Source organism: Galendromus occidentalis, unplaced genomic scaffold (genome assembly GCF_000255335.2).
Source record: "Galendromus occidentalis unplaced genomic scaffold, Mocc_1.1 scf7180000077485, whole genome shotgun sequence".
Lineage (NCBI taxonomy): Eukaryota > Metazoa > Arthropoda > Arachnida > Mesostigmata > Phytoseiidae > Galendromus > Galendromus occidentalis.
The window spans coordinates 114,482-140,494 of NW_003805473.1; the positions used below are offsets into that span (position 1 = coordinate 114,482).

The 26,013-nt window shown below is 52.2% G+C and overlaps 2 protein-coding genes across 2 annotated transcripts; both read left to right on the forward strand.

The window, feature by feature from the left end:
• Positions 1-867: 867 nt before the first annotated feature.
• Positions 868-13,956, forward strand: LOC100897849 (homeobox protein DBX1). The gene is made up of 5 exons (XM_003745805.1): positions 868-1,195; positions 12,799-12,891; positions 13,084-13,283; positions 13,457-13,585; positions 13,753-13,956. Exons 1-5 carry the CDS (start codon positions 868-870, stop codon positions 13,954-13,956), a joined length of 954 nt encoding a protein of 317 aa, XP_003745853.1.
• A 111-nt stretch (positions 13,957-14,067) lies between these two features.
• On the forward strand, positions 14,068-25,795 carry LOC100897994 (cuticlin-1-like). The gene is made up of 8 exons (XM_029112155.1): positions 14,068-14,079; positions 20,041-20,283; positions 20,530-20,693; positions 20,941-21,086; positions 21,828-21,909; positions 22,018-22,180; positions 22,273-22,447; positions 25,587-25,795. Exons 1-8 carry the CDS (start codon positions 14,068-14,070, stop codon positions 25,793-25,795), a joined length of 1,194 nt encoding a protein of 397 aa, XP_028967988.1.
• The last annotated feature ends 218 nt before the right edge of the window (positions 25,796-26,013 follow it).

Sequence of the window (26,013 nt, forward strand, 5' to 3'; positions counted from 1 at the left end):
TGGCCGCCGCCGCTTTTGGACACGGCCGAGAGAAGCATACAGGGATCATAATATTATATGGAGATACGAGCGCTCCGAGTCGACCGGAACCCCAGCCGAGCCGAAGTCGTTTTGCTCCGCTAGAGGGCCACCGTTTAGCTTGATGGAACTACTTCCGGGGGTTGTCGACGCGCGTCAAGATTTTCGCCTCGTCAGGTTCTCCTCTCGAACGAGTGTGCAGGCTGCAGGGCAGCGAGCGAGGGAACCAGCCAACCCGTCGGAGGGGGCCGTTGAGAGGGAGCATATTAATACATAATACAGACATGTTGTCTCCTCTGTGGGTCCCTATGGCTCCACCCACGGGCGGGACTTCCATCCTCTCGCTTTCGAGTCTCTCGCGAGCGCTAATCGTCGTTTCAACCGCGCAAACAGTGCCACAGAGAGCCATTTTCCTATCCAGTGCAGTCGGATAGAGGAGGAACAGACAATTCGAACGAGTTCAAATCGTCGTCGTCATCCGGCATGTGACCCTCACCGGACTCCTGTCCGAGCGACGACCACGGCCAACTCCGCCATCTCATCTCCCATAAACTGACCGCAAGCGTAACCGCTGCATTCGGCAAAGCGGAACGGGAGGAGGAAGGAACCTTCTGACTGTGCAATAGTCTGGTGGCAGCCGAAGAACTAGAAAGAGATCGGAGAAGAAGTTCGGTTCTTCATTCTGAACCTCTGAAATCGTCCTTCTATAACTCGACCCATCGGTAGCAGGGTCAGCTGGGAAGTTCCGCGCGCGCGTCCAGAACAACCCCGTTGTTCCCGGTCGGTGGCCGCAGGTGTTCAAGTGAGAGTGCGGAAAAGTGGGAGACGTGCAAAAGACGTGCAATAACGATGACAGATGTGGACGCAAGTTCCGATAGCGATAGCGTCGATGTCGAGGAGCCCCTGGAGCTCAAACACCATCATCATCGTCACCTTCATCAGACGGAACCAATCGAGTTGCGGAGGGCGACCATGTTCTCGATGGCTCGTATTCTCGAACACCACAGGAACGAGTCGTCCACGCAAACTAAAACAGAAGCTGAAGAAACGCCGCCACCGAAGCCTTTGAACTTCAGTATCGATGCAATCCTCGAAAGGAACGACTTTCCGAAAGCGGAACGGAGTCCCTCACCCTTTGAGCTCCCGATTCAACCCCTGTGTCCGTTCCCCCCCGGAGGTGAGTGAATCATGCCTATATCGAATTGCAGTTTTTCCCAAGCTCGCGGATCACGAAAACCGTACGAAAAGTTTCACGGAAGCTCCGTAGCTGGATGCGATGTGAACGGAATACCGGAGCCGAAACCCAGGCTTTTGAAGGTGAACTCTAGCCTGGACACTGATGCGAGAACAGATTGCTCGGAGAGTCGTTTTGTGCACCGATTGGTGCACGAATGGTCGGGGCTCACTAACTCGATCGCTTCGGCCTTCGTCGAGCACATTATCGCTCTATATGAGCTTGTTCTCTAAGTGCGACAGGCTAAGTGAGCGAACGAAGTGAGCTACAGCTGCCGCCAAGGTGGCAACACGTTTCACACTTGTATCATCTCCCCGGTTGAGCAGCGAGCGGCTCCAGAGGGTGAACTGGTTTCGCTATCCACTGTTTCACTTCGTCCGACATCGAACGAGGGGGTTCATTTGATAACCGTCGCTCTGTCAAAAGTCAGTCACTTGTTCGCTTGGTCGATCAGTCGCTCCGATGGCCGGTCGGTCGCCCACCGATCCACGAGCCAATCCGACCTACCTCGCGATCATGCGCACACTCGGCTTCGTTGGTTCGTTCCGGAGCTCGATCCGCCTGGTCCTGCGGAGGAGCGAATGGCAGATCCCGTTTGCTGATTGTGAATCGAAACAGTCTTCTGTCCCATGATTATTGAATCCTGCGATCAGCGATGATATTCGCTCAGTAGGTCCACCGATGAATTCGGGGTTGGTATCATGGAACGAGGAGGGTTGCCGATTTCGGAGCATCCCGATTTCGGAGCATACCGATTGAGTGAGTGAGTGAGTGAGTGGGTAGGTACGTAGGGCATCGCTCTTAGGTACATACATTCCTTCATCCTTGCGACTCCTCATGATTACAGTGATTCTACCCCTTCCCGACAGCTTCGACCGAGTACATCTATATCGAGAGGGCCGATTCAAATCTGTTAAATCTGAAACACTACCGCGGGTCGAACGTTCTGATAAGCGAGAAGTTTTGGGGTTCACCACGCGGAACGCTTTCTGATTGCGCGTGGATTGAAGAAAAAATTGGTTTCGGTACGGGAAGACGCGCGGGGGGAAGACCCCCTCGCGAGACCTGGACCAGACTCCACTCGAGACGGCTGAGGCAGCGCTAGACGACGACAGCGCGCGGGGGATGAATATTCGGAGGAGGATGTGTTCATCCGTTCGATATGTATTCATACCGTATCCTGGAACTGATTATCCACATTTGGTGCAACGGTGGTCGCAGCGGCAATGGAGCGGCAGTGCTCGCCGCTGTTGACAGCTTGCTTATGCATACATCAGGAGCCTACTTCGCCGAGCACAGCCGTTAAGCACGGGCATGTGGAACGCTGATCATCTGAGCGTATGAGGCACGAAGCAGCCCCTCACTCAGACTTGACTATCGCCGAAAGGTTCGGGACTTTTAGGCGTCAGGATTATATCCCCAATAGACTCGATCGAGATAGCACTCGTTCCGGCATCCACAAAAGATACGGGAATGGAAAATTAGGACTCGGCAAGTTCCGATGGATCCAAGGACCGCGTCCAGAGGGAAATATTCCTCCACGACAGGCATTCGATCACATGGTCCATCCATTCATTCATTCGAAACGCGTGAACGGTCGCCGTGAGCCCTGTCCTGTCGATGGCGCAAGTTGTAGAACGAGGGCGAAACGGAAGACGATGGTGGAGCAGCGACGATTTTGGCGCATGGTTGAGCCTCGGCAGGCTGACTGGGCGAACCAGATTGATTCAAAACAATCTCCCCCAGTGAATCCAATTATATCAAGCTAGCGGCTTTCAAGTACAGAGCGCTCGTGTGTCGCTCCCTCCATCGGAGACATCTGCACTTGACACCAGTCCATGAACGTCTATGGGAGCCGAGAGCGAGCGCGCCACTGAGCACACTCTCCGACACGCGGGATCGTACATGCATGCAAGCTAGCTAGCGGGAATGGCAAGCCGAGTTGCCTCGTGCCAGGAAGGGCAGCTGCGGCAGCAGTCCTTCGTGTGACAGACAGCAATTGCACTATGTATAAAGAGTGTATTCCATTGCATATCGCCGAATGCTGGACTGGGCAGGTGACTGGGCTCGTGGTGCCCATCAACTCGTGACGGCTGGCCCCGTAGTATTCATTATTGTTTGCCGCCTTCTTCGCAAGAAAAAACTCGATGGACATCCGAGCGATATGTGGGCCGGAGTTGGCAGATGTGAGACTGCGATTATTCACTGACCGAGGGCTGGAGGGAATATCTGATCCATCTGGATGACGACACCTGCCGAAGATTCACGCGAGCTCCCACACAACCCGTCAGATTACGTCAGCGAACTGAGTCGGCCAAACTGTCGCGGGCTCCGAGTTCCCCGCCGGATTTTCGGATTCGCACGAGGTCTCCCCGTGGAAAGCTGTTGATTCTCAAGGGGAACCGGGGAGTTCCAGTGAACTGCTCGCTTCGGGAGCAGCTGGTCCTACAATCGGAGCCCAGGGGAGCATCGCTCTGACCCTTTGTGAAATTGCTCTGTCGGCTCATTGATCGTATACTCGATCTACTAATGAGCGAACAAGCACTCACAGGCACATATGTACAACTCACCGCTGACCACTACCACCCGGTCACTCTAGCCGCGGCTGACAATGGAGGAATTGTCATTCGCAGAGTAGATAGACTTATAGACAGCATCGCGCTATGAGAAGCCTTCATTGTTATTGTTTGGTGACTGCTACTCGAATCGCTCCCAATGAACGCGAAAGGTCAAATTCTCGTAGATATGGATGGTGGTTCGTTCTGAGACTCGAGAAAGTCATGGTCATTCGTGTGTCGGATGTGTCTCTCGTAAATATACACAGCTTGTAAGAGCTGGCGTAGAAGTCTATGCACTAGGGAGTTGACGACTCGATTCTGGAAATTAGGCAGAAGAGGAGACGAGCGTGTATACTCTTCGCTCGGCCTGTTTTCCTTTGCCTAAACTGTCAGAGATCGATTGTACGCGCTTCAGATTTGCTGCCGAACGATCGAGCGAAGCCGGAACGATAGATGGATCGAAAACTCGGGTCATAGCGGGTGCGAGAGGTAACGAGCGACACAAGAAGGATGTCTGAAAGCGATCGGAAGGCGGTGCGAATCGATCTTCTAGTCGACAGACAGATTCATTCAGCAATGAGATAAACACCAGATCAAACAAGATCCCAGAAACGATCTGCAGCTCCTGTTTCCGCGACTCGCTCTTCCCTGGGCAGCCTCGCATGTGAACTCGCACACTTATGCTCTCTAAATAAATCCGCATCCGTGTCTTTCGCGCAATCTTGGCTCCCCTTATCTTCCGGGGATGAAGACTAACGATCGAGGAATTTCGGGGAGAAGAGGATTCCATTCAGGAAATCGACATCGTATCTTCCTTATGCCTGAGAGCGACACTGTGAAGGCGAAGTAAGTTCAAGGTCATCTTGAGTGAAGTAGAGAGTCGGAGATTCGGGATTGAACCTGAGTCGCTCCACGATTTCCCACTCCATCAGAATCTGCTCGACCTCGCAGCTCGGGGAATGTCCACATCCTCCTGCCGCATTCATACTACTCCTGGCTGTAAGCCGTGCACGGAAAACTGCATCGATCTTCGACATCCAGGCGATAATGGAGATACTGGAAAAACCATCTTAATCGCCAATACTCGTTAGGGAATCTCGTCGCGGGCTGGAACACTGTCGGCGAAAGAATTATTGTTATGGTTCTCAGTTCCGAGAGTGAGCGGCTCCGTATCTTTTGATAAAGCGCGCGAAGCGAAGAACGAGCGACGGCAAAAACTGTTTAAAGCTCATTTGTCTGTCACGGAGGCAGGACTCTCTCATTACTCTCGAAAGAGCAACCGCTCCTTCCACAGTGTCTCGCTTCGGAGGAAAAAATCTCTCCCATGGTCGTTCGCTCGTTGGCAGACTCATAAAGCAAAGCCATCGAGGGAATAGTCGTTTGGACGAGATCAATAGAGCAAGGGAAAAACAAAGAAAAACCCTCAAGGAACAACGAACGTGTACCGAGATCTGAGCCCACTCGATTACTGTTCGTTGCCGTCGTCGTTGCCAACAACATGGTTTCTCTATCGAACAGTTTATGGAGAAATCAAGAACAAGCATAAATAAACGGCAAGCACCCAAAGCTCTAGTCGAAAGATCGTTGTCGAGTGTTGTTCTGTGTCTAAACGTTTAGTCGACAGCTGGCTTCTCGCTCGGTCAGTTGGCCCGCACACTAACGATGGGGCGAATTCACTCTGAGCAAGAGGTTGAACCTAAATGCCTTCTCTCTCGAATGGTGTGAGCACCGAATTCCATCCGGTAAACGATTGCTTCCCTGACTGCTGACGCCATTGAATACTATCATCATCATCATCATCAACGAATCTGGATACTCCACCGTGTTTGAGTCAGCGCAGCAATCGAGACGTCGAGTGGTTTCTCGGGAAGGAAAACCTTCTGCGGCACGGTCAGCGAAAACTTCGGCCCGCTAGGCAGCTTGGTGCATATAAGGCGGTGAATAGAGAGGATCTCGAGTGCTCGAACTCTGGTTGGAACAATTGGACGTACGGAATATCCTCCTCACCCTTCGAGCCATTCTGACAATCCTCCACTTTAGATAATTCTGGGAGTTGAACAAACGCTTCCGTTGCCAAAAACCGGAGGCTGTCGATCTGTTCATCCTCAACCTGCAATCCGTGCTTCTGTTCCACGTGTTTGACGAAGCAAGTTTCGAGAGATGCTCGACCCGGATCGGTTCCGCCGCTGAAAATCGGGTGGATGTCAGCTCGGACCAATGATGTGTTGATTGTTTTCACGCTGAGGACGAGTGGGCAATCAGCATGGGTTTCACAGGGAGCTTGGACTACGCGCTCAAATCCTCCGGAAGTGCACAGGTTGAAGAGAGCTCCCCCTGAAGAGACTACTGCCCCGACAATGAGCCACATTCGCTCTTCTCTTGAATGAACACAAGGGAACCTATTTTTTGTCGAAGCAAGAAATCAATCGCTATCTTAGAGGAACGGACTCGACGTGCTCGATCAGTGGAATCGGCGGGGCCGTCGATGTGCGAGAGCGTCTTGAAGTCGGCTCGTAGGGACGTTCATCTGTCGAGAGGATGCGAGTCTGTCACGGCTTCTCGGGGTCTACCCTTGAGATTTCCGTGAGACTGTCCGATAGGTTGGCCGCGAGGAATATACAGCTTCTGCGGACGAAGGCGCCAATCGGAATGCAAATGAACTATCCGGTTCGTGCGCATCGATTGATCAGGATCAATCGCGATGAGCCGGATCTGACCGAGTCGACCTCTTACAATTATTAGTCCCGTGTTGTCAGAAAGCGCGCCAACATGGAGATGGCTCGAAGGAACCCGAGGGAACCGAATGCGGGCAGCTGGGAATTCTTGGTCTGGTCAAGGCTCGCGGGAGAGTAAGGGAGAACTTCGTCATGGATATTGGAGTCGGGAGTGCGATGAGTTCCTCATCTCGATGATCAGCGCAGTCGGCTCCGGAATCGACAAAGGGAGCTCGGGGGAATTTTCAGGACGCGTAGCGACTAGTCTCGCGAGTTCTGTTCGGTCTCTTCCGAGTTCATGTCGGATTCGTACGATAGAAACGGAAAGCAACAACACATTCATGAAACGGGAAACCCTAGACGAGCTACAAGCATTCCTTGCCGTGACTTATCATCTCGATGAAACCCGATGACGGAGGTTTTTATTGCTTGCTCGCTGCGCGCATCGAGCGTGGAAGTGCGTAAACGGAAAAGAGGGAAGATATTATCCATTCTTTGCTCTGACTCGCTCTCCATTTCGTCTGGCTCTCTGACTTCTCCGAATACGTTGAGGAACGATCAGAAGTTGCGTGACGGTAGACAATTTAAAGGCAGGATTCTAGTCACTGTGGGCAGAAGTAACGAGAGCCCCTCATCGATGGAAATCTCTAAACGGATCGATGGAACAAATGTTCGCGACAGCTCTTCGCTTCATCATGGATTCCGGTATCCTTATCGACCCCCTTCGGATCGTTACTGCTGCTGCTGCTTTGCGGCGAAATGTTCTTGTCGACTCGAAATCTGAGGGTTCAGTTGCTGGTCTCTGAAACGACACAAATCGCTGCCATTCCGGACCGATTTCCGAACGTCGATCCTCGAGACCACCGGCGTTTCCAACTTATAATGCCGTCATTTTTCTCATGCCTCTTCTCCGCTCGGAAGGGAATCAGTTTTTATTTCTCTGTTAGGAAAACCTTTTGCAGCGAATGGTAGATTCGACTGCTTCTGACTCAAAGAACACGAGTCTGACTCGTTGAACGGAACCCGAATCGTCGCGTCGAGCCTCAAAAAAAGGAGGTCGGACCGGTGTTGTTTTTCGGCAGCATTCGTCGAGACGTCATCCGATATGATTTGTCGACACCGTCGCGACCCGAGTCATTCATGTCAAGGGGCAATTAATCCGGAACATTTGTTTTTATACCTTTTCCACTCTCAGGTCGATCCCTTCTATGTCGGTGTTCGCCCATGTCTGCGGAGATGGATTTTCCGTGCGCCCTCAGATGAAGCGAATTCGAATTCGCTCCAGATGTCTAAAGGGGAACTTGAAAGTCCCGAGTCGAAAGAGCAACATTCATAGAAGCAAGGGGGAAACGGCTACCGGGCAAGAAATGATTGGGAGAAGCGCTGTGAGGTTGCGGGCAGGCACACGGGTTGGCTGCGACGCATGAGCAGAGGGAGCGCGAATGAGACAAGACGTGGGGCGGGGTAACAGCTGTTGTCGACGGAGACCGTGGTACGCCATACGAATGAGCAATAGGAGGGAAAGAATGGAGCAAGGAATGATTCGATTTGATAGAGAACCTCAAACAGAGTGACGAAGAACAAGTCGTCGATAGCTCCGCACAACTCCAGCAGCAGAGCGGTGTAAAACGATTTGTCACTGAAACAATTACAGTAGTCGAGTCCCGCTGATTCGTGTTTGGGTCACAATGGACCTTCATGGGTTGGCAGAGACTCCGGACGTCGCCTCAGGTCGGATTTATGACAAAAGATGATGATCCCGAGATTGATCCGTCGAGAGAATTTCAAATTTCTCGATTAGATCCTGTTATCCAGATCCATGACTCCAACGATCCTTCCGCTTCATTCTCATCTTCCTTAATTTGGGATCGATGATACCTCGTCTGAGTTCGCTCCGCCACCGTCCTGTGTTCCGATTCCGTGACTTTCAGGAATTCGAGCCATGATAAAGATGATGTACGGACCGAGTACTCCATTAAAAACGGCATTCGATGTAGCCATGTGAAATTCTCAAATCACTCTAGATCGCCGCAGAAGCAAAAGCATCAAACTGGACTCCTCCGGTGGTCTTCTTTCAACATAGGCGTCTCGATGGCGCCACCACTTTACCCCTTTCTGTGGCAACCACACCAGCGTCAGAATATCGAATGACATGAGCCAGCCAACGATACGACCGGCTCGCTAGCCAGACATACTTAGCTAGAGGGATAGATGTTTCCAATGTATTGCCGTTCCAGCCTCGCCGTCGACACCGGCGGCGCGGCGCTTCGATCCGCCGTCCGGCGAAAGCGATCTTAGTGATGATTGCCATCACCATCGCTTCAAAATAGAGGATAAGCTTTCGCATTCCAAATCCTTTGTTTGAGACTGCGACCGTATCGGATTCGAGAAGCGACGAGAGAAAAAGAAAAACGATATTATCCGAAGTGTGGATGGCGATCAATTCGTATCGGGAACAAAGAATCCCATCGACACATCTATTCGTCCTACGAACCGACGCCAAGCTGTGCTTTCTCGGACCATCCGAACCCCATGTCGTCAGCGATAATTATTTCAATTGTGGCGAGAAGGTTCCGGATTTCGGATTGATTGAATGGCGGAATCGACCAGAGCCCATTAGAGAAATTCATGGCACGTAGGCGGAGCTCGACCGCCAGCTAGAGAACAATCGCTGAGGGCTGTTGCAGGCAATTGTAGAGGCTTTGTAGGTGCTTTATAGGAGCTCAGCAAATGCGTCAGATCCGCTCCGTAGGCAATAAGAGATTAGCAATAAAACAATCTCGCCACGGAGGGAAACAGCTGATACGCTAGTTTGTAGGTGAAGAGTGTAGACGAAATTCGCTCGGTAGTACCTACATTTATGGCTGGTTTTTCGCTTCCAACACATTTGTTCTTCTCTGGCGTCCGTGGTCTGAAGCGAGTGGTGATTTCGCTACGAGCTCAACAGTGTTCGAGGAAGCAGGATCCGACTCTCCTGGTTCGGATCTTTCCGGATCAGCAACTCCAACTCCGGCAAGCAGAAGCAGACGGAATATCTGCTTCGGACCTTTCGAGATGATCTGGGGGACGGAAAATTCCCGCGAGGATTCATTCCACCAACTCGTACGAGCTCCAACGTCGGTCGAGAACGACCGGCCCCAAAAGAGCACAGAAGAGAGGAATGGAACGGAGGCGCCATCCTGTCGCCCTCGGTCAAAACGTTTATAAGAGGAACAAAGTGATTTTTCTTACGGCAACAAGCAGCGCTTAACGTCATCGTCGCCGCTAGGCTTTCTTCTTCGGTAGAACTCATCCGAAAGTCATTCGCCTTGTGACAACACAGATTTGATGAGATTTTCTTTTATTCGGAGCGTTCGCTGAGTGGCCTCAGAAACGCCGACAATGAGGCCTTGCGCTCACTGGCAATAAGTAACTCGGCGGATGATAATTCTTCTACTGCGACAAATTCCGGAGAATGTTCGAGGGACAAAGTTGACTCTGCTTCCTGTCAAGAACTCTCCGTGGAAGGAAAATTATTCGCTCGGCCTATTGGTCGACGCAGAGCTCGAGAAGTACCTACTTTTGACAGGCTGGGGGAAGCTCCGCAAAATTTGAGTCTGGAAAGAGGCAGCTGAAGCGGGTAGCCTCCTCCAGCGCCGCAGACAAGCATGCAGCTCATAACGCCACATAACGAACGCGACTTGCTCGCTCGCTATCAGCTCCGCAAGTCATTAACTCGCCACAGCTGTGACTGAAGTGCTTAATATACAAGCGAGCGAGCGAGCAAGCGCTCTCCTCTTCTACCTTTCTACACCACGGAGGCTCGCGAGCTTTCCGCTCGCTGCTCTCTGAGCGGCTTCTGATCTCGCTCGCCCCCAAGCTCCACAACCACCTTGCCTGAATCCGACCGCGCCCGCGGAACACTGGACTCGATAAGGCAGCCAATCGGTTCTGAATTCGCTACGAGTCTTTGCCGCCGGGCCGATCCCCAACTGCTGGAAACGGGCCCTGCACGGGACGGCTCCGGTTCCGAGAATATTTGTACAATCCCCTCGAACGATTTTCCGGGAAAACTATAAAATCAGACTTCGGTCCCTCCTCCGAGAACGCTTTCCGAATTTTACGTCGATTTTGGGACGACACCTCGGCTGAGGTTCGAGGATCCCGTTCTAGCCGAGCTTCATTCTCCACTGGCCGGAACCTCCAGCTGTTGACTCCGTCGGTGACATATGAGGTCCAGACATTCTGGCGCAATTGATTCATCTCGCGCGGACGAGGAAAAGCGGCCAAGATTTTCCAGCTCTCGGTTCGGAGATGCGTATTGGTCTTCGCGTTGACAATGCGCTCCCTCTCACCCCCGCTCGGTGATCAAGCGAGCGAGCGAGCTGGCTGGCGGGCAGGCGGGCGGGCGATTTTCAAAGAAGATGTCCTCCCATAGAAATGCAGATCCTGCTCCGGCTGCTCTTCGCCAGCTGTGACGACGTGCCTCTCTACTTACGTAACCTGGCCTCCACCATCACCACCGAGTCTGGCACCACAACCGCTAAACCAAAGAGTCTATAGCAGATGCCAACAGCTGTAGCATGTCGGATTGAATAGCGAATACTTACGTAAATTATTCCCTGACTCACTCGACACAACTCGCGGCTTGTGGTGGTGGTTGAGTGTGTTTTTTAGTACACCATTGTCAAATCATTCGATCACGCGACCACGGCAGCCGGAGGGAGCGGCAGAGGAACGGGAAGAATAACTCCACTCCTCACTCCATATATGAGATTAAACAGCTCCGATGAATAATTTTCCCGAGATCTACGGAACAGCTCCTCATTCTTATCCTCTTCGCCACTGTACGTAGGCTCGCATATTCCATTTTTCCGAATGGCCACAATATGAGTCGAGTTCTCAGCGGCGGAGTCCCGAAATTCCGGAAGCCGGGTGTTCGGAGAAGACCGATCGATTCTTCAATTGCTTCTCCGAAAACATCGCTCTGACACGCGGGCGCGGATTCAAAGCAAAAGAAGGTTCCTCGACTATTTATGGTGAACCTGGCTCTGCTGCTGCTTCTGACAGCTCGGCAGAGGTTAATGGTTTCCCGTGCCCCTAGATCTCCTCGTTCTGCTCCTCCCTCCCCCGTGCTACTCTTCGAGCTCACAGCAGCCGCAGAATGAGCTCCTGCTAGCTTTGGCAGCTCGTTCAACCACCCGGATGGGGGAGCAAGCACACAGGCGAGGGGTGCAAAGAGCGGGCACTACGGAAAAAACGAGGGAGAGATCTAACTAACTCCCGTTTTGCCGCCAACGAGCACCTGCGGCGGACCGGGATCGGGCGTCGCGACATTGCTTGCAGAAATCTGCGCAATATTTTGGGTCGTTCCGGGGAGGCTCGAACAGAAGCTTACAAAAACGGGGGACTTTCGGCAGAAGGCTGTCGAACTATCTATAATAATCTGGACCGACTAGCTTGAGGCGCACAAAGTTTCTAAAAGCAGAACAATCAGAAAAGGATTAGGCCCCCTCAAGATTCGCCTCCGTCCGCTTTTTCGGTCCTGTTGAGGAAGATATGATGAGGCCTAAAGTGCTATTTGATTCTGTGGCTTGCTGACTCCAGACATCGCCCACAAAAAACTTACGATACCCTTTGGAGCGCCTGAATGAGAAGAGCGATAGACAATTGAACGGGAGAAAAAAGGAGTCGTCGCAGATGCGCGGCTCGAGATTGCGGTACTTCGAAGAGATGACGAGGGATTGACGGATGTAGAGATTCCGAGAAGCGATTCACTTCATAGACGACGACGGGAAAAGTCGACGGAAGGCGGTAAGTAGGGCGGCAGAGTCTTCGAAATTCGGAAGAAGCGAGCAGACCGTAGCGGAGAGCCTACGTACATGGGGTGGTATCGAAAACCCATTGAGCTCATCATAAGCTCGTTGACGCCACAACCGCAGCTCATTCATAGGCAGCCAGCGAGCTAGCCGAGCAAGCAAGCAACCGACCGCAGTGAGCTTCGCAACCGTGTGTTCGGAGATATTGCTTTCGGCAGCTGCCTCACCCAAACCGCAGCGAAATATTGCTCTCCTTCGGCATTGACATCGATCAAACAGGCCGGATATTTTCACGAGTGGGTACCTACGGGAATCTGCCGAAGCTCTGCACGCTAAGTGAGAGATCACGGTCTTCCTCGCGACTTCGGTTTTCCGGCTTTTTCTGTCGCCCTCAATTCGACTCGAAATCTCCTTCGAGACGGTTAGGGAATGGATTTCTCCGAATTGCAGTCAAAAGGTTCGCTCTTTTCTTCCAGATATCGTGCCCTGTTTCGACAATATTTATTACATGACGAATATGATGCAAGGTGCTTCCTCGGGAGGTCTCCGGAGTCCCGTGTCAACCACTGGTGAGAATATCTCTTTTGAACCGAACATTGACCTATCCCAAAGTCGCCACGATCCTTTCCCAAGATCATCGGTCGATCGATCTCCTCACGAAAGCTTAGAGCATATACGATCGAGATATTGAATGTAACTTATCTCGTCTCCACACCGGTAACGAGGAGATCCGGAAAATTCGACATTCCGTTATGTTTCAGGTGGGAATCCGTTCGTAATGTCTCCTTCGGCGTTTCCCTGGACAGCGTCTCGGGGTAAACCTCGAAGAGGAATGATGAGACGCGCAGTATTCTCTGACGCTCAGCGTTCAGGTTTAGAAAGACGGTTTCAAATACAAAAGTATATTTCGAAGCCTGATCGGAGGAAGCTCGCCGAAAAGCTAGGACTTAAGGATTCGCAGGCAAGTCTCAAAAATTCATCGATACCGACAATGAGACTTCGCGGATCCCGAGTCGGAATTTTTTGTTCGTTCCGGTGCAGATCTTCATGGATCGGCGGATGTTAGTGATTGGCCCTCAATTCCCGAGATTGTATCATGCTCGATCGAGAGCTGAGATTAACTCGACTTTGCAGGTGAAGATCTGGTTCCAAAATCGTCGGATGAAGTGGCGGAATTCGAGAGAGAAAGCTGGAGAAACTCGTGAGCAAACTTTACCTAACAGACGAAACCCAGACCTCTCGCATCCCAAACCTGTGAATTCTGTATGTTTATTCTGTATTCTGTATAAGTATTCTAAACCTCTCGCTTTGATGATACTCTATGACTATGACTATGACTATGACTGTATCTATTCTCGGTCGTGCGAATAACCTCTCCTTCCCCCATGGGTATGGAGCAGCTTCCTCACGCCGATTATTTTCGTTTTCAGCATCTCTCATCTGCATCGGTGACAGTCCCTCTGGTCCCTTCTCCACCTATGCCGCAATCGTTAGTGCTTCCGAAGCGACTGTTGGCTCCTGATTCGCCCTTTCTGGATCGTGAGGACGAGGCGTTCGATCATTCGAAAGGTGCATTCGAAAGACCTTCTAGCTCGCCTGCCAGTCAGGATCACTTCCCCATGGCACTCAGTTGAGAGTGTGGTTCTCGAACACTCAACTCTCAGAGACACTCACAAGTGCATTCTTGTAAAAACAGAAAGAAAACAAAAACCAAAGAGAAACCCACCGCTACGAAATAAGTCGTGATGGCTGTCACAGTATGTCGTGCATAAAGCTGCGATCCTTGTCTCTTTATTTAAACCCAACGGCTTTTCTCTGTAATTTTAAACGTCAGATTAAGCTGAGAATACTCCTCCTGCCATCTCGGACGAATATCCTCTTATGCATGTCCACATTCCGATCGTAGATGGAGCGCGTGGCTGGAATGCCCCGCTTAGAGACGGAGTCGGCCATTCCGCACAATCCGTCATTGAGCGCCCACCGTCAATTCGATTGCCCCACAAATGAGTAACGCGATTCATACTTGGAACTTCCGGTGAGCGTCGCGGGATCCGGCTCCGAGTCCGGGAGTGCTCGTCTTGTCTGATACATCGGTACGACCTGGATCGAGACCGTGGGTGTCGAAAGGGAGAGGAAGAGACGGAACCGCTTCGAAACTCTGTATTCTGGCGGCACATAGCGGGTCGTTTTTTCTGCGGAAACTTTTCGTGGTTCCACGATATCACCGGCGTCAGCCAATGTGAGCTTCTGCTACAAAATCAATGATAGTTTAATTCACTTCATTTGTATTTTCTGGATCAACCGTTTGATACAGATGAGTTGGAAGAGTCATCGGGTGCCGCTAGGTTCGTGCTTGGGTGATTCAGACGATTCCGGATCGCCATTAGCTCCGACGAAGCTTCCGAAGATACGAGACGAACCCAGAAGCGCTATACTCTGGGAAGAAAAGCTCCTCGAGAACTCGCAACTGTTTCGACACGATAAAGGGATCGCCCGCTTGCTAAGCGACTCTTGAGCTGCATTCGCTGACTCATTCAGCCCGTCAATGAGCTTCATGAGTAAAATTTCATGAAAGTGTCCGTACTGGTCCTTCGCCGGCTTGCGCTTGACTTCGCGTAGGTGCCACAAGATGACGTGCTAGCATTGGAGCACAGAAGATCTCCTTTGACAAGTATCCGAAGCTTGATATCGGAAAAATTATTTTAGCGCTTGTTTCAGCGTCGAGCCTTCATCCTGAGTTCAGAATAGGAATTACACTCGGACACCATGCTCCCATGAAGTAACTTTCATCGGAAGTCTGGAATCCGTGGTTGAGAAATTAGAAGCAGACCCTTCCAGCGATGGAATTGGATCGAAAGTTTCGCAAGATTACTAGCGGTAGCTCGAGTGAAGGCGGAAGAATTCGCGAGGAACACCCAGTAAATACCGTCGAAGAGGTGGTTCTCTCTTTTACTGTTCCGAGGAGCTATAAAAAGTGACCTAGGGCCATGCATTGCCGCTTTCAGCGCCGCGAACCTTTACCGAACAGAAAATCGTCAGCGGTACGCCACCCCTCAAAAATACCACGGCGACATGCCTGTGCTACGTCACGGACCACATTCGGCACACTGTTACAGCTCTATCAGGGGTCTGTGCGACTGTTGAGGCGATACTCTTCGGCATTGCGTTTGACTCGGTGGACTTTGACGTAACGATCGAAGGATCGAAATCGATAAGTGCCAACTCATGCTCTGAAACAGAATTCGCCACTGCCTTGCCAAGGTTGTTCCTTCTTCCTGCCTTGCAAGCCGGCGCTGCATGGGATGCAGCGACAGGCTTTACGAAGACCGCTCGTATGTTCTTGCATGCAGCGTAGCGACGGAAAGTAGCCCTCTCCGTTGGGAACATCGAAGCCGCTGGATCCGCGCGAGTGGAGGCTGATTTCTGTGGGATGTGGTGTCTACGGGACAGCAAAGCGAGTCGGCAAGGGACCAGTTGGCGGTGCGAAGTCGATGGGTGCAAGTGTCTAGTTCTCAGAGCAACCGTGTCATAACAATACTCGACAAAGGATACCCCGCTCAACTCCGAAGAACCAGCAGCCATGTGGCCGGTGGTGTTACTGACAGTGGTAGGTTTATCTGAGTACCTCCGGATACGGATCGTGTCGTGAAAGTGCCCGAGCTCGACGCCTGAATTTCGGGAAAATTCCCGGAACCACGGAGTACCACTACGAGTACGATAGGCATCTTTACGGTTTGCCCGAGTTCGAGAAACTTTCCTTGAGCGTCGGACTCCCGGATTCGTCGAGATTCGGTGGCAAGCGGCAAGGATCTCGGATCGAGCCTCTATCGCCAATTCAATTCCTAAATCAGGTCTCCGCGCTAGATGTTGGCTTTGAGCTCTCGAGATCGGGGACTCCGTAGTACTGAGCGAGTCGCCGGCTCGAAGCCCTCCGGAAAGGGTCTTCAACAATCCCGGACATCATCTGCTGGAGCTGTGCTTGGGCTCCCCGGAAACCTGAGAACTTCTCTCGAACCCATCGGCACCAATCATTCACTCGCGTAGAATACTAGCGCATAGCACGCAACCTTCTACAGGGAAGCGTTGACTCAGTGTCTGTGTGGCTACGCGGAAAGCGCGGAATTTGCGCGGGTTTTCTCCTCAAGGCTGTAGTCAGCGACGAAGACTTCGGTGAGGTGCGTGGGTTTATCAGAAAACAAAAATAACAGCAAATCGGAGTTCTCATACAGCGGACACGAGCGGGTGCATTGAGAGACTGCGCCAAGGTGTAGGATGAGCGCTTGTGTCCCAACCAGATTCCTCGAGGGCCGACTCAGAGAGAGGCGCGGAAGTTCATCCAGTCCGGATTCAGGATGCGCGCTTTCCCCACATCCGTGAATTCGATTTTGCTCATGCCATGGAATCGCGGAGCTGATTCGAGTCGGAGGGAGTGTTATCACGGTGTTCGATCCCTTCCCGTGATTCTCCAAGGAGAAGTCAACGTGCGTACATCGAAGATGATGATTATCCAAGCATGCGGGAGTGCCGATCATAATCGGTGACGGCATCGACCGCGGAGGCAGCCCGTTTATTGGGCTTGATAGGCAGCTATATCATAGAACTCGCGGACAGCCTAGGGAAGTTTGGCAGAGGTTGGGTACGCTCGCGACAAGCGATGTCTCCCCGGTTGCTCAACGCTCGATTCGGAAGTTCCGAGACTTGTTGATACCCCCGGTAAACGAAAAGCACACCAGCGGGAGAAGAGGTGGCCTTGCGGAACTCTCAGGACTATGGTTCGGTCCTCAGTCCTAATGTATCATAGAGCCGCGATGATCAGGCCACGCAACGCTGCCCCCGCTTGTTTCGGGACGTCAAATGTGAAGCCGTCACCTTTTCTATCGGGAGTTCAAGGTTCCAGGGGAATGAGTCGCAGGGAGGCTCAGGTCGAGGCTGAATTAAAATGCGATGGTCTTCAGTGTGTATCTCGAAATTTTCTAGTGGAAATCCATCGTGGACGGAGGGCCCGCGCAGCGGCTCATACATATCAACCTCTGTAGCACTTGGTGGCGGCCACCTATGAGCTCACTCTCCTTGAGCGCTCGCCGGAGGGGATCGGCGTTTCTCTGACGAATGCCGACGCTCCATCTGGTACTCGATGACGTGACCATTTTCTGGGAGCAAGTCCGATGGTTCGAAAGAAACTCCGAAAAGTCGTCGTTTTGGCCCAGCCCACGCCTCCTCGTCCCGACCTTGACTAAGAATACTTCTTGAAGTGCCATCACAACAGTCATAACTCCACTGAATGAGAAGTCAGCTGGCGCTAGATTCCAATGAGGATCGAACCATTACATTCTCATGACTATTGACACATGATTGAAAACTTCAAACGCTCTATGACAGGATGGAGATCACCTGCTCGGCAATGAGCTCGGCTCCGGGATTCCACAGTCCGAGACGCGGCACCTGTAATATCCGATATTCAGCCTCAGTCTCTGCGCGGAACGTGGGATTCTGGGATTTCCCTGTCCATCGTACCGCTCTCCAGCATGACGCTCGTGCCAAGGAGTGGAAGGGCACCATCGGACTCTTCCGAGCTCGAGGATCTTCTACCCCTTCGCCGTGGAAGCATTCTCCTACTCGAGTCGAAACAGTGTTCGGATTCAAGTCGGAAGAAGCCCCGTCGCAAGGTCGAGCCAAAATATGAAGATACGAATCAAATTAGAACGTTCAATACGAGTCGATTCTCAGCTACGGAGGCGATCGGCATACGTTTGTAACACTTAAATGAATCCATGTGCTGTACGGACCCATGGAGATCGGATAGTTCAGGGGTTGGGTGCTAAGGGAATTCGAGAGCTCCCCAGGTAGCCGGCGTGGAGATGCGAATAGAATCTCTGAAATATTTCTCGAGAGAAAAGGGCCCAATGGACTGACCATAACACGACGTTAGCGCATAAAAATCCTGATTGCATGTCGACCCCGAGTTTGCCCCCTCGGTGTGGAGCACAGCCTGATCGGAGATCGGCAATTCGGCTTGTGTCGAATATGGAGGGCAAGATTACACATAACATGTAAGGAATGAGCCGGAAAGTTTATCATTCTCGCAAATCGTGACCCTCAGCTGGAATCGTCAAGACCAAGTCCACTCATGTAAATGCTGAAGATTAAAAAAATCGCGCGAGGATGTGGTTCGGGAACTCATAGCGAAAAGGCACTGGGGCACCCGCTGAGTCCGCAAGAAGCTCGGTCGCAAACTTCCCAAATCAGCTCTTTCTGGACATGTTTAGCGCAGCAATAAAGTGGTCAACGCGGCGCGGCGTCGCTGCCTGAGTGGTCCGACGGGCAGCCCTTGCGCCCGAAACCATTATTTCAACGAATACCGTCAGGCCATGAGCTTATCATCGATCGAAAGTTCCCATCCGCCGCGATGGCAAATGAATGGCCGGAGCTGACTCTGGGCGATGTTTAATTTATGAACGCGGGCCATCCTTGTGAAGGGGCAGCGATCTGACCGGACGGAACGCTCAGTTGTCGAGACTTTACTTGCGCAGAGCGAATCGTGGGAGAACCCTCGGCCTTATCTGACGGTCACGCCTCGGAAAGCGCGGAAAAATCGAGAAATCACCGTCGCAACTCTATCTGGTGACGTGAGAGCACGGACTCGCTCTCGAACCCACGCGACATTCTTCTGAGCCCGAGACTAGAGCGCCAGATGATTCGCCCGCATATTCGGAATCATGGGATTCTTTTGCTAATCGATCCGAATATTTTCTGGAGTTGGTAACGAGCTCAGACGATTCCAGAGCTTACTGCGACTCGAAGCGAGCTCTTTGTCGAAATCTGCCGCCGATTCCGATGGTCTAGGTCATTCGGGATGTTCCTCTTCCTGCGAGGTCGATCCAACGAAGAGGTAGTCCGGCCAGGGCACGCGAGAGGAAAGCCGTGAGCCTTTCGCGCCGCATCGCTGGGAAAGGTCTTCTTGCTACAACGATTTGTCGTCCTCTTTCTAACTGTTCCCGAAGCTCCGTCGGCAAAGTCACGTCCCATCTCACATCACAGACCTGCCTGACGGGCCGACCTTAAAAGCCACACCGCGTGTCGTGCCAAATCAACGGAGCATCCATAGGCACAACTTTCTTTTGCCGCCATTCCCAACTTGCTGCTCGTCTCCTCGCCGTCTGCATGCGAGTCTGTACGCGCAACAATTTCTCGATCGGATCCCGGAAGGGACGAGGCCAAAGAGGCACAACGTCTCGAATTTGTCCTTCAACGCCCCCTACTCCCGTTGGAATGCGAATTCGAAGGATCGACATTCCTATTACTGAAGACATCCGCGAAATTCATCTTGAGAAAAATCTGACCCACCGCTTTCCCGTCGGTAGCTCCGATGGCAAAATACTCTGCGCTTGCACGAAGTCGAGTCCCAAGCGAGGTCGGGGCTCTCTCGGAGAAAAAAGAGAGAAGCGGAACGTTCGACTCAGACATTGTTTCTAAATGAAATTCTCGTCTCTCCCTCCTCCTTCCTCCGCGTTGTAGGTATTGGTTTTCAATGGTCTTTGACCTGCTTTTTCTCCTTGGAGCCCTGGAGCGTTTCGTTCTTCTCCTTTATCTCCCGAATCGAAAAGTGTTTTGTGTTATATCTGCTTGCCCAAGATGCGACTCCGACGGGAATGGTCTGCACATAGAGAATTGAATGAACCAGTCGGTCGAACTCGAGTTGATGGAAGTTTCGATTTTAGGTGACTGCCGCAAGCTGTTTCCAAAACGTCCTGGTGACCGAAGAGCCCTCGCTGTTCGTAGAAACTGCCCTGAAAACGCATGATCCTGCACAAAAAACGAAAGACATCGAAGTGGAATGTGACCCCGACGCGATCACAATCCAATTGCGAGGGGCGCGAAACTTCAATGGAATGATCTATCCCAAAGGACTCTCGACGAACTCTTCCTGCATGGCCCAGTATAACAATGTCGGAGGGAATCTTGTAAGTGCTTTTTTCCCTCTGCCATGCGCTAGCTCACTCGATTGACAACGCTTCAAGCCGCTGTCCGGACGTTTTTAGCAAGTATTGATTTTCAATTAGTCTGACTGAGCGCGACACACGTCGCAAGCCACCGATACTACACGGGATCGGACGCACGACGACACCCCATCGGCCGTGGATTTTTCTCTCCGCGAGGAGGTTCATCATCGTCAGGAATATTTAATATTGGTTTCGATTTCCCCGAAGGTTTACAAATTACCCCTGAGGAGTTGTAATACGATGAGCACAGATGTCCGTGGGGGCATCGAGTATTTCAACACAGTCATCGTGGAGCCTCACAAGAAAGTCGTAACGAACCAAGGCAAAGGTTTCCACGTTCGCTGCAAATATCAGAGCACCCACAACCATACGTGAGTAGTCCTTGTAGTTTCCGTGGAATTTTCGTGCGCCTCTTATGTTGACGGGGGCTATCATCGATGCCGAGTCCCGTCGTCGTTCGTCGATAGAATCCAAACGTGTCACCGAGCCACCTTGGCTCTAGACGACGACCCTCACCAGCAGCGACATCGAATGCTCGTCCCTTGGATCGCACGTAGGAGGATTCGTTCCGAACGCGGCTCTCAATGGTGCTATTGAGAAATTGATTTCCGTTTGCAGCACTTTAGAGGAAACGTCAGTCGATAAGAAGGTTCGACCGGATGTCCATATGAAAATTTATGTCGGGAATTCGGAGCGCGAAGTCATCGCGGAAAATGTCAAGATCGGCGATCCCTTGACGCTTTCCATCGCCATCGAGCCTAATCGTGAGTGTGAATAAGCTTCTTCCCCTCCACCAGTCTGGATCCTCGACTGACCTACTAAGAAATCGTTATTGTCGACGAGCGTCGATGTCGCACGAAACAAGCTTCAAGGACTGAAATTCGATTGAGCCGGGCCGATGATCGATACAACGAAAGGACGAGCATGCGGAATTTCGGCCCATCTAGAGTCTGAATCAAGTATGGGAGTTCTGCGAGGGTTGCATTAGGAAATGAAAGAAATCCCCTCCACCACGCGGCATGTGGAGGATGAGAGGACGAATGAATGAATGGCAATGTCGGATGAACGCACTAACGGAGATAACGCCGCCGACGCCGCGCCGTTACCGCCTCCGTCGTCATTGAAAGCTATTTTTGAAGAATGCCACTGAACGGAGCAGGATGATTTCAATTTCGAAATCGGCCGTCGACGAGATACTTCTTCCCTGAGTCTTGCTTCTAAACCGGAGTCGAGTGTAATTCGATTTCGGGACGTCGCTATTTTGTATCTGTCCTGCCATTGAATCAAAAAGCCCAGCTGTGGCGTCGCAACAAAGGAGAAAGGAGAGATCCAGAGGAAATTCGATGTTTTCGTCACTTTGTGAGCTCGACAGGACGACTTTTCTCTTCTCGAGCCTCCTATAGATAGACTTACGATACAGTTCGCTTGTCAAAGCTCCAGGAGCGACGGAGCGAACTCCGGTTCAGTTTATCACTAGCCGTATTTACTTTCGTTTCCTCGCTCAGCAACCTACGGAATCCGAGTCACGAACTGCGTTGTCCGGGATGGATTGAGCTGGGGAGCTCAGCCGCTAGTCAACAATGAAGGGTACGCTCGCGGGCTCCGAATTTCGGACTGGGTTTCGACTGCTTATGGAGTACCCGAAACTCTGAACCTTCCTACTTTCAAATATTGAAAATAAATCCTCAAACCAAGGTGCCCGATCGATCGCGAAATCATGCCTGGATTCGAGTACAGCGAGGCAGCAACGAAAGCGACGTCCACATTCCTCGCTCACAAGTTCCCCTACACGAAGTCGGTTTACTACCAGTGCCATGTGAGACTCTGCCACAAACCGTCCGGAGGCTGCGACGACATCGTGAGTTCATCTGATTCTTTTCCGTTCTGGTGCCGAAGATGACACCTCCTGCGGAACGAGTCAATATTCAGAAATCGCACTGCCTCTTTCAGCCGCCTGCTTGCGATGGAAGTCGACCCAATCGTCGCGGACGTGGAAGGGTTCCACGATCGCTTTCCCGGAGCGTCAGGGATGTCGAAGAGATCAAGGCTATCGAAATCGGAGACAAAAGCACCGAAGTCTTTTCAGGCCTCTACGTCAATGAGCCCTCCGATGTCGAAGGAGAAGGTATGCAGATAATGTTCAGTCGGGAATATCGCCGCCATATTCCTTATATCCGTTTATCTCAGCGACGAAGAACGCAAGGGGCTCGGGTCGGCTCGATGGGGATCAATATAATTCCATTTCCTAGCCCGATGGGGAGTCACACATTTTTAATTTTTTGATTGACCGACTGAATTCGGCGGACCCGTTCGTCACGTTGTCGAGGCGAGGATGCGCGGTCGTCGACGGAACGCTTTCGCACTCCGGTTGCTTCGCTGGCCTCGCTGGTCAGTCGTCTCGCGAGCTAGCTAGCTCACTCGCTGGCTCGCTCTCTCGCTCGCTTCTTTTATGTAAAAGAATACTTAGCCGTAATGCACGACATGCCTCATAGAGGCCTAATGCTTTCCGGGAAAGACGTGATCTGGCCACGAGCCAAAAGTCTTTCACTGACCCGAAGCGTCCCGATATTTCCATTGAGCCATGGCCATTGACGTGGTCAAGCCCTGCCCACCGTAACTAGTGATACCGTCGTAACAGGAAACCAGCCGACCCCGTGCTTGAACGCGCCGCGCATCGGTTTGTCCGGGTACGCTTGGAGCGGATGTCTCCCTCGGGCCCGAGAAAGGAATATTTCGGGGAAATTTCGCGCCGCTTGCATGATGACCCACTGGCCTGACGTTCCGCAGCACCGCTAGCGGCTTCACTGATGATGGTGTCGGCAGTGGGAGAAAGACATAAATGCAAGTCTTTGACGCAAAACACCGCTAGCTGCTGACGCTGGAACTCTTAAGTGAGTCGTGGGTTGAGTCGCGCTTGTGCTTGAGAGCGAGCGCACGCCATAATGGAACGTGCCGGCTGAGCAATAGTGGTCCAGTAACCTTGGCCTATGGGAGCAGCCGACCGCCTTGCGGCAGTCTTCCCTCTCACAGATGGCAAGTCATGCATATGCAGCCTCCTCAACTAAGTGCTTGGACGGCTCGCTAGTCCCAGCCCAAGTTTGTTGCCGCCGTCAACGTCATCGTTGAACAGATCCTGAGAAGCGAGCGACGAACATTTGCGTCGAATACGACCTCTCCTCCTCAACGAGATCTGCAGGCCGAGCATAATAATCGTTGAGTCGCTCGCCCTCCGGAAGGGAAGAATTCCCGTCGGAAACAGCGTTCGAAAAGCCGTGTACGGAAAGTCCGAACGCCTCGCAGCTTGCGGCGATGGCTTATACAGACAAAGTCGCACCGCACTGGCAGGGCTTATCGGGAAAATTTCCAGAGGGCGCCACCGAGCCGTTTGGGCTCATTCCGGGCGGCCATCTGGTCTTTTCGAGGCCGTCGAGAAGCATGACATGTTCGCCTTTTCCGTGTCAAGCTTCCAGATCCTCGGAGATATCCGAGTCTCACCATTACCACTCATCGCGTTTAATTGTAATTTGGAGCTGCTCCAGGATTCGTAGGATTGCCATCCGAACCATCCGGTCTGGATAATTCCCTATACAATCGCGTTATCAGCACAGCCCTCATCCGATTGAGGTCGTCCGGGGCGTGAGCTATCTCTTCCGATGCCGATACTTCCGGTTTTCGAATCCTCGCCTGAGCGAGAACATGCGCGAGTGACCGGAGTCGGGCGGCGGCTTGTTGAGGCGAGTGTACGAAAGCCGCACCGGCAGCAGGGGGAGCACTAATGGAATTAAACGTTTCTGCAGCGAATAGCGCTGCCGCGTGGTTTGTTTGGCGATTGTATATAATACGTGGTCTGCCTTATGTTGACAATGGCTTGCTAAACATACGAAGCTTCGGGACGGGGCCCGAGACGGCAGAGGAGGGACAAGGAAAACTCGGAGAAAATAGAGTTTGTTGCGAAGGATACGTATAGCGGTATAACATGCAAGCGGGAAGGCCAGCAGAGAGCTGCCGAGCAGGAGATTATCTCGGATGCTTCGATCTGCCGGCAGGAGAAAAAGTGAAAGTGAGCGGGAAAGTCACCAGAAAAGCAAGCTTTGCGAGTTCGACTTATGAATTATTTCCCTTCGCGTCTTGGTTTGCATGCATTGTGTGTTGCTCCCTCGAGGCAGGCAGTTCCTCGAATAGGCAGTCGGGTGGACAACCGAATAAAGGCGCCTAGCTAGCGATTGGCCAGTGTGCGACAAGCTGATTCGTCGAGCTTCTCCGAGGTGCTGCGTCCATGCAGTTTCGCGCAGAAGTCCCGATAGAAGCGGAGCAGACCGAATACAGAAAACACAGCGTCGCGTCGCCACAATAGTAGCCGTCCCTCTCCATGACGTGGAGGTGTTTTATGGACAGGCCGCCTTATGAGTTGCCGCTCGATTCGGCACCGAAGATGATGGCACCGGCAACGTCCTCGCCGTCGATTGCAGAAGAAAATTATGGGCATTCGCACTTGCTCGAAGGACACTCCTGCTTAGCCGCTTTCCCCCGGGCTTGCTAGCCAGCTAGCCAGCCAGCCAAATATCGCGGCCTCCGACCCTGGCGCCGTTGAGGAACCAACAGAGCCTGAACCACGACATCCGCAGACAAAGGAAGGGAAGAACGAACGGTCTCACCGCCCGGCTAGTGAAGGAGGGCCACAAAGGGCCAACTGTGGCGGAACTGATGGTTGAAACAGGCGTGTTCTCCACTCCAGTTCGACTGTCCCATTCCCCCCCTGAATCACTGCCCCCTCCCCTCGGTTTCCCGTTTCCCTCGAACCTCGCCGAGGGCCCCTCTAGTGAGGTGCCCCAAGGTGCCGAGAAAAAAGCGATGCGACAGCTGATTCTCTTCTTTGACCGACCACGGGAGCTGAGCAGCAAGAAGGGGACAAGCGAGCAAGTCACCTCAACGCGAGTCGGCAATCCAATTCAGTGGAGCTCTGATCCAATAGGGAGCAATGGCACTAGATAACTCCAAACTTGATCTCATGGAACGAGTCACGGCTCGGCCGAAACGACCCGAGCGTTCGCCGAAATTCGGTGAGGTGTTGCACGTCTTCTGCGGCGAAGGAACAAGGCTTGAGCCGATGTCGCTCTCCTGTGTCGGGATCAGAAGGCGGTGCTCGAATTAAATCGCGTCCGCTCTTGCCGGCGAGCGAGACCCTGGACGAGAGGGTCCTTGCCTCGGGATTCCATGAATCACTTTTGCATTACTTATCTCATACGGTGTTTGCTCTGTTTCAGCATCGTCTTCCGCAACCACCAACGAGACTTTCGACTTCTGCTTATCGACTCGGAAGTTCGCTCTGGCCGTCATACTCGCCGGGATCCTCCTCCTGCTCCTGGTTCTCTTGTTGGTCTGGTGCATCATGCAGCGTCGACGCAGGAAGGGCTCCTCAGGAAATTCCTCGATCTATTCCGGGGCATATTCGAATCGCGCCTACAGTCACTGAAATCTGAAGTAGTTGTGTAGTTTTTGTAAGAGAGATAGAGAGAAAGTTTAGATATTCCGTTTCAAGCCATCGCGAGGTTGGAAGTGTCTCGGGAAGGCATTGAGATGTAATACCAAAAAAAGTCAATAGTAGATTATAAACTTTTATACCAAGCGTGCGGAATCGACAGTACGCGCCTTCCCTCTGCCCGAGAGACTCGATTCTCGACCCACAGAAGA